This window comes from Cyprinodon variegatus, unplaced genomic scaffold (genome assembly GCF_000732505.1).
Source record: "Cyprinodon variegatus isolate N-32 unplaced genomic scaffold, C_variegatus-1.0 Scaffold460, whole genome shotgun sequence".
Lineage (NCBI taxonomy): Eukaryota > Metazoa > Chordata > Actinopteri > Cyprinodontiformes > Cyprinodontidae > Cyprinodon > Cyprinodon variegatus.
The window spans coordinates 572420-581911 of NW_015150913.1; the positions used below are offsets into that span (position 1 = coordinate 572420).

The following is a 9492-nucleotide window of genomic DNA, read 5'->3' on the forward strand; positions in this document are numbered from 1 at the left end:
AAAATGTATAGACTGACTAATGAAACTAATAACTTTTTTTGACCTCTTTGACGGAAATATCTTCACTGGATTTCTTCTTGCGGCCTTTTTGTCATCAGTCTACAGAAATGTTGACCTGTCCCTCTCGTTAAGCAAAAGAGATGTTTGAGAAGAATCATGTGTCTAAAGCCAGTGTTATATTAACACTGCCTTCCAGCTCTTAGTTAATCAGTTCCTTATATCTTAGAGGATTCATCGATTTGTTGAAGAGTTTATATTTTAGGTTTCATTGCAGCTTCAGTTGTATTTACATCAATTTTTCCTACATATATGTTTTTTTTTCCCACAACATCAATGGCTATCTGTACCTTCATTTGATGTTGATTCATTCTGAAATTTTCAAGATTTGTTACTAATATCCTGAGTATTTTTACTTAATGTAGATAAAATTAAAACACTACAAAGTAAATAGTAGAAAATTACAAATATTTGTTATTAAAATACATCAGTTCAATAAGTATTCACATACACCATTTGAGAGCCAGAGTGAACAAGGGATATCTGGTTTGTGGATTATAGCTTTAAAATTAGGTTGCTGGAGTCATTAGCTGAGAGTAAGCTTGTTTGTTGGGTCAAACTTTGCATAGATCAGTTGGCATGATTAGCTGGTGCTGAGAGTCAACACGTCAAGTAAGGCAGGCACATACATTATTACTGTTTATTAGTGCTGACTGTCTTGACAGTTTTACTTTACAAGAATACATATATATTGGATTACTTTGCATAAGAATATATAAAAAGCATTTAGGTTAAACTGCAGCTTTTACACACAATTATTCAGAACATGTAAATGGAAAAATAGTAAAAGTGTTTGCTTCACAGAAAAGGATTATTCCAGGAGTGCCAGAGAACATAACTGTGGATAAGATGCTTGTGATTAAAATACAGAAAGCAGGTGATTAGTGCATTCAGTGATCCATGATTCATCCATTAAGAACAATGCAGTAGACCTTCATATAGAGCTAGATCAGGATAGCTTCATGATATATCTTGTTCCACAATTTCGTATTTATTATTATACTTTTGTTTTTGGGGGGTTTCTGCCACCTCTCTGGTGTGTTTCCCTGCGATGCATGCAGGTAATTGGTTTTGTCCTTGTTACTCTATTTTATTTTGGAGGATTTGTGAGATTTTTCATAATGTCACTTTTTCTCCCAGCTCAGTTGATTTCTCCCAGATGTCAGTAAACTAACCATCCGAAATCTTTGTCTTGCCCACCCTTTCAATGCTTTTCAAAAAGTGAATGAGGCTTTCTGTCAGATTGAGTTGAGATTTGAAGGGAACCCAAATGCAGAGACAGATGAGCCGAGGCTTTGAGGTGTGTGTTGAACACAAATATAGATTGGGTAAAAACACTGCCAAATTAGATTGGTTGGTTTAACCAAAATGGTTGGTTGAACACATAACTTACAACCCAATTAAAACCAAAACTGCGGAAAAACCATTATGTTTGAATCAAAAATAATGAACACCTTTCATTTTGCTAATCATTGTCCAATTTGTACAAACACTTTGACTGATCTGCTTGATCTTATTTCACTAAAATGGCAGAAAAATGTACCTTAAATGATTTTTCTCTTCTAAGACATTTTACACACAAAATAACTTACAAGAGATTTTATTATACACACCAATCATTAACAATTTCAAAGGAACTTAAATGGGGAAAAACAAGAAAAACAATTGCAAAAAAATGTAAGATTATATTACTAACTGTAGATATGCATTCCACCAGTAGGTGGTGACATGTTCACATGAACTGTGGGGGCCCCTCTTGTGGACTAAGATGTTTTTTGCAGATGAAATGGTGAGAAAAATTCCTCTTTAACCCACCTGATGCTAGGTTGACTGCCCGGTATGTGTATGTATGGGGCACATTTCGGGTCGGTGTCTACTGTAGCGGCGGCGGCGGCGGAGGGGGTGTGGGTGGGGTGGATGAGGGTTTGTACTTCATATGGGGCCCACCCAGATAATGTTGCTTATCTGCTTATTGTTGTGTCGTTACACCATTGATCTCACCATCAATATTTAATAACAAAAAAGTGACAACTGAAGCAAAAATTCAATAATAACAAAATACAGAAAACCAAAATCTAGGAGACATGAAGGAAAATACACGAGGAGCCAGGAAACGACAAGGAACTGGCACTGAGGAACTGAACAATGAGAGTATATATGGGAGACAGAACAAAGACTTGGCTAATGAGCTGACAAGGAACAGGTGTGGATGGAAGCATCTAGAAGGGAGCGCGGGGAAGGAGACTGACACAAGGGGCAACAAAGGGTAAACAAGAAATACATGAGAACTCAAAAAATATTACCAGAAACAATTAGAATAAAAAAAAAAAAGGAAATTAAAACAGATAACTAGAAAAGACAGGAAGACAAGAATCAAAATGTAACTGAAAACTCAAAAAAAAAAAACTTAAACAGAAACAAAAAGAGCAGAATCATGACATTTTCTTATACTCACTTGTTTGTGTAAATAGGTATTATGAGACTGGCTGAGAAGAAAACCTGTATGTTTCTGGGGGAAACTTGTTTTAACTAGTATTACTTGACAAGACAACATTTTTCCTTTTGAAATTTCATCACCTTTGGTGTAAATAAACCTTTCTGAAACATTACTCGTATAAAGTATTAATAAATATCTGTACACATGCAGATTTCATATAGTTTGTTATTTCTAATATACAATTGTACTTTGCAATGATCAACTTTATACTATTTTACCTGACATTGTCCATACTCAGCTGTACAAGTGAGCAAAGTGCAGAGCATTGCGCTTGGAATCCAGAGGTTCTGAATTCAAGGCCCACTCCCACAGACTGGGTCCTTGAGCAACACCCTTAACCCCACACTGCTCCCAGGTTGCCACACAGTGGCAGCCCACTGCTCCCCCAGGGGAGGGGTTAAATGCGGAGACACATTTCTCCAATGTGAGATCAATAAAGTTTAATTAAATAAAAATGATTAAGAGGAAACTGTTTCACAGCAAACTTGACTATTGCTCAGGAAACCTTCACAAATATAGTTTCCTTTGCAGACCTGAAAACGCTCTTCACTGAAAACACTGTTGAATAACACTGTCTCAAATGTGATTCTCTACAATCATCCCCAAAGATTCTAATGCTCAGACCAGAGACAGCCTTTATTAGTACTACGTTAAACTTTTTAAAATTATTAGTTAATAAACATAATTTATTAATGACATATACCCTTATTTTTGAAATTTTTTATTTCATTATTGAAGAAAAAAATCTAATGCAAATGAACAGTCAGTTTTATACTTATAAAACACCATTTATAACGCAGTTTCATTGCTTGGATTGTGGGATTATCAAAAGATGTTTGAAGTTACCTGAAATTAGTTAAGTTTTAACACATAAATTCTGTTTCATTCTTATTATCTAATGTTTTCTTAAAAAGATCTCAGATTGTCCGTGTTCAAATGAAACTTATGAATTTGTACATTTTCTTTTTCATTAGAGCCAACAGCAAAGCCATATAATTCTGAAGACAACAGATAGGCCTACCATTTCTTTTTAAGATGCTGCCATCTGCTGGATACATTGAAGAATGACACTCCTATCAACGCTTCTATTGTGTGAACAGATTTTAAAATTCTCAATTTTAACTCTTAATTTCTGAAAACGCCCAACACTTTTGATGCTTAAGGATTTTTTCAGCCGAAGATTCTCTGGTAGATGCTGGGATACCTTAATTTTTGTTTAAGTGTATTATCCTTAACAGAACTAAGGTCATTGAGTCCTGTGATTAAAAAAAACTAAAAAACTAAAAAAGTTTTAAACCAACAAAGATTTCAAGATAGTAAACAAAGAAACAAAAACAACAAAACATGTTGCCATATCATAAATTATTGTGTGTCACATTGGGTCCAAAAGATAGTAATTCTTATAAATTCCTAATATTTTCCAATACGGAACATAAAATACATTTAGCAATCTATTTTAAATTCCAGAATCTGGAGGCAAAAGGAGAGACATGGCATTCAGGTTGAAGGTTTAGTGTGAGGTTTCCAGATCCATTGTTGATTAGGGAAGCTACATACAGTCCTAATCATATATCATATGTCTGCTAGTGTTGGTCGACTGTATTTGATTAAGTCTACAATGTCAGCATGGTTTCCACCTGTAAATTTAACAACCTTTAATTAACCCTTTTCTAATTTTATGGAGTTGCTAAGTTCATTATTTCACAGTTTTATTATTTGTATGCATTTTAATGTGTCCTTAAACCAGGTCCGTTGCAATAGCATTGAATTACCGCGCTTTATTAGCCTGCAAACTACCAACACCCCATAGAACATCTATGTGGCATTGTCAATGTCAGTTTATATAAGTGCATTTCAAGCCACTTCTCAGATCAAAATTTGGTAAAGTGTAGCATAAAATATCCCAGTGAAAGCAATTCACTCAACAGACTATTATTAAAGGCATATTAAAACAGAAAGAGCTTTGGATAATATTTTCCCTGTGCTTACAGACGTCTTTTTTTTCATTAATGTAACATAACATGAAAAAATAAACATAGGATTTTATAACGCTAAGCTATAATCATTCAGCATTAAATTTCCTTTTTTTTTTTTATGACATATTTCTGTCTGTAAAATGAGCTTCTATCAAATTTGCTTTTGAATTGATTAGTGAAGAAAAAATACTTTTGGATGAAATTCAAGCCCCTGGATAAAATTTTTAATTATGAGAATAAAATATTTCAAGTTCCAGGGCTTACATAACCTTAACCTATTCAAGTTATATTGTTGCACAACTAATGTTCATAGTAAATGGCTGCAACTTAGGTCAAACGATTACCAATATCATCTTGATTGTTAATCTGCTCTCATTTTTACGGAAGACTGGAAAAAAAAAAAAATAGTTAACTGAATTTTAAATATTATTTCAGTTTAATATGGGAAAATGGTCAGAATTCTGACTTTATTCTCAGAATTCTGATTTAAACATCAGAATTCTGACTTTTTTCTCGAAATTTTAAGTGGGTTCTGACAGCTAACAAATATATTAGCATCAAGCTGTAGCCATGTCTGTTTTAGAGACAAGCTCTCTTGTTTTAATGACCTTCTGCTCCTCCGTTAATGAAATAGCATCACTGGGGATCCCTCTGGCATGTAAAACATTGTCTAATTTCATCTTTGTCAGTGAAGCTGGGAGCTCCCACATCTCTTCCTTCATGGTGCCCATCTACATTAAGATCCAAAATTCTGAGATTAAAGTCAGAACTCTGAGAAAAAAGTCAGAAATTTGAGAAAAAAGCCAGAATACTGAGTGTCAGGTTTTAGTGGTGGTTTGAGGACCCAAATGCAGAGGCAGAGGCTGAGGAGATTTCTTGCAGCTTTAATGAAATTAACAGAGGTAACAGAGGTGGGAATCCAAAAATCCAAAATCAAACATGAAAAACATAAAGCAAACCAGAACTATGGAGACATCTGGGGAAAACCAAACACGAGGAGCCAGGGAGAGATGAGGACCGTAGACCACAGCATGGGAAGACAGCTAAGACAAGGAACCAACAAAGAGTGAGAGCAGAGGGAGAGCATAATAGCAGAGAGAGACAAAGGGAGGGCTAACGAGCTGACAAGGAGCAGGTGTGAGAGGAGACAACGAGGGAGCCAGGAAGGAACATACACACACAAGAGGGCAATAGAGGACAACAGAAAAACATGAGAACTAATATAAATCTAGAAATTACAACAAAACTGGAATTAAACCAATAAAACTAGAAAACAAAGAGCAAAGTAAAGAACAACAGAACCAAGACCATGACACTGAGATTAAAGTCAGAATTCTGTGAAAAAAAAGCCCGAATACTGAGATTAAAGTCAGAAGTCTGAGAAAAAAAAGTCAGAATACAAAGATTAAAGTCAGAATTATGAGATCAAAGTCAGAATTCTGAGAAAAAAAATCAGAATACTGAGATTTAAGTTAGAATTCTGAGAAAAAAGTCATAAATTTGAGAAAAACGTCAGAATTCTGAGATTAAAGTCAGAATTCTGAGATTAAAGTCAGAATTCTGAGATTAAAGTCAGAATTCTGAGATTAAAGTCAGAATTCTGAGATTAAAGTCAGAATTCTGTGAAAAAAGTCAGAATTCTGAGATTAAAGTCAGAATTCTGAGAAAAAAGTCAGAATTCTGACTGAATTCTGACAATAAAAAAAGCCAGAATACTGAGATTAAAGTCAGAATTCTGAGAAAAAAAGTCAGAATACAAAGATTAAAGTCAGAATTATGAGATCAAAGTCAGAATTTTGAGAAAAAAATCAGAATACTGAGATTTAAGTTAGAATTCTGAGAAAAAAAGCCAGAAATGTGAGAGTAAAGTCAGAATTCTGATATTAAAGTCAGAATTCTGAGAAAAAAGTCAGAAATTTGAGAAAAACGTCAGAATTCTGAGATTAAAGTCAAAATTCTGAGAAAAATATATCTGAATTCTGAATACTGAAATACAATTTTAAAATCAGTTAAGTTTTTGTTTTTTCCAGTGGCTCTAATTCTCCTTCGTACATTTTCATACATGTGGTTTGTTTTTAAAAATAAACCGTAGTGTATCGGTTGCTTCTGCGTTAAATTATTAAATAAATGCACCAGCAATAGCTATTAGAAGTGGCCATTTTTCCCAGAGTCTTCGAAGGCATCACCCTGCAGGAGCTTTTCCCACCGCACCTCTCAGGTGTCTGCCGGGTCCGGCCAGCTTCACTGTCAGCGAGGTCTGTGGGGAAATGAAGGCTCGGCAGCATGGCGGACAGAGAGCAGAGGAAAGCCACCCCACCGCCCGGCCGCAGCGTCCAGGTGAACTCTCCAGCCAGCTGCAGGTAAGAGCTCCAGCAGACTGGGTAGTTTGTGTCTGTTTACTGCTAAACGATGTGCTTGTGTTTTCGCTTAGTCTGATTGTGTGATTGAGCAATAAGCAGTGCTGAGGAGACGCTGCAGGATTGATGGATGCTGATGCTGCCTGTTCGCCTCCGCAGCAGAAACAGCGTCGGTTCGGCTTTTAGGGGAGCATCTCTTTGGTTTTTGGGCGTGTCTGCTCCCACTAGGTTCAGACGGAGCAGTCTAGCTGCTCCTTCACAGAGCATGTGTCGCATAACCTACTTTTTTCTAATCTGATCAAACCTCTAAATCCCTGGAGTCTTTAAGACAAAAGCCTTGAATTTCTTTTTGTTTATCTTCTATTATCAACCGGACTTCTATTTGGTCATCTTTGATATATGCTTTTTTATCTTGCATTTATTTTAGGACAACTTAAAAGTTGAGATGAAATCCTCCACCCAGCCTTGTGGTTCTATAAATAATAGCTTTTATTTAACAGGTCGACGGTGTAATGGTTAAAGTCCAACTGAATATTCTAATAATTTAGGATAAAGACATGTTATCGTGGGTTTCTTGTTTGTAGATATTTTTAGTGCCTTAATAAAACCAATATGCTGCATAAAATCTGCATTAAAATATTTAAAATAACAGTAATCAGTTTAAACTGCATTGATATACAGATATGATAACTGGGGTCAGCAACATACTGTTGCTTCATGCACTCACATACAACCTCAGACATTGCATCTTTGCCTGTGGCCAATTCTATTCTTATTAAGGGCCATTACTTTGTGGCTGGAAGCCCTTTGATCAATATTCCCCTGAGAGATAACAACAGAAACTCCTCCCCCCTCGCTCAGTGTTTTACAATCTCACTATCGCTAAATAATCATGCAAATAGACTCATATAGACTCTCTGCTTTCATGACATTTGAATAGTTGAGCTTATGCTTTCCAACTAACAAATAGCTATTTAAATACAATTATATTATAAAAGTACCTGTATTCAGTTTTACAATATAGCCACTAATAATCTGGGTTTAGCAGTAAATGAGAATCCAAATGGGTAGTTATTCAATAAAAATAAATGTAATATAAGTTATAAAAAAGCTTTAAAATAACATTATCATTATTTTGTGATAAAACAAGTGTATCAGTGGTGTGCCTGACATAAAGGGAGGCCAAAAAAAACAAAGTGCAGCTTGGATTGGTCCCAGATCAGCCATATGTTGTCATGCTTGTTTCCGTTACATTCTTCCCTTTGCATGCTGTGTTTGAATTCACAATTCCCCCTTTACTTGATGCTGTTAATAATCAGGCAGCTGCTATGCTGCTTCTGTAACTACACTTTGAGTAATTTATTGGCTTAGATGTGGGATCAGCTCCACTTCCAACTGATACATTTAGTTTTATTAGGATTTGAAATCTTGCTTATAGACTGCTGAAGATGGACATTGGCCCTGACCTCAATCCTGAGAGAATAAGGAGGAGAAGATGAATAGATTTTTTTTTTTTTTTTTAATAAAAATTCATAATTTTAAATTGACTTAATTATCGTTTCTTAAATTTTGATTACTTTTTCAGTTTTGTGTTTATTGAATTACTGGTGTGAATTTATTGTTTGCTTTGATGGGAGAGTATGGAAACTTTCAAGTGCAACTATAAATGCCTGATTAGATTTTAGTTTAAAAAAAAAAATCTAGAATGTGTTTATTATTTGTAGTTAAAAAAGCCTACTATACTTTTGAAATTTAAAATGTCTTATTTTATGACTTATTTTTATGACTTCCTTATACTATTTATAAAAATTGACAAATCTTATCCATGCTCCACATGTCAACAAGACACTTGAGAAGCTTAGTGTTAGCAAAGTGTTTCTATGTCAATTAAAATGACTTCAATCTGGGTTTATGAAGTCTACACATTCAGAGAAATCTAGATTTCAACTGGGCCAACCTGTTGTCTCATTGTGAAACACTAAAGTATTACTCATTAAGGCTACACATTAGTTCTTGTAATTAGGTCGGGGGAATAAATCAGTATAAGTATATATATCGTGATAGACATCCAATTAATATTTTTAGTAATTCCACTGACCTCCCATCCAAAATCACATGAGATTCTGTAGCCTAGTAAACTAGCCTCACCTGCCTGTGGCCAAAATCCTTTTTGCCTGTGAGTGGTCTAGCCTCGATCAATGCCCAAGGCCCTAAATCTGGCAGGCCAATCACAATGCAGAGATGTGTTTTGAATGTCTGGATGCAAAGCGGGTAGGGTTTTGAGGGCGTGACGACAAAGCTGAACGACGCCGAAGACAGCACAACAGTAGCATGCACTGCACCAGCAGCAGCTTTCAATGGAGCGCTCCATTGTAAGTTAAAAGTTCTCTTTCTGTTGCTGTTATTCAATAAAAGTACTTTTAAAGATATAATATATTACTATATGGTCAATATACTGATTTAATGCATAATTAAAAAAACAATTCCCGAAGTTAAGAGGACCGCAGCAACTATCGGACCTCCGAATCTACAGTAATGGCATCCAAGTAGGGCTGCAACTAACGATTATTTTAAAAATCGATGAATCGGACGATTATTTTTTCGA

At 35.3% G+C, this 9492-nt stretch overlaps 1 protein-coding gene across 1 annotated transcript in view; it reads left to right on the top strand.

Annotated features, from left to right (window-relative positions):
* The first annotated feature begins 6741 nt into the window (after positions 1-6741).
* The window catches only part of mapk8ip1 (mitogen-activated protein kinase 8 interacting protein 1), a 49189-nt gene continuing 46438 nt past the window's right edge, over positions 6742-9492 (top strand). Inside the window, exon 1 of the mRNA XM_015389460.1 lies at positions 6742-6890. Within this exon, the coding sequence (XP_015244946.1) occupies positions 6814-6890 (77 nt within the window). The 5' untranslated portion in view covers positions 6742-6813. The remainder of the gene's footprint in view (positions 6891-9492) is intronic.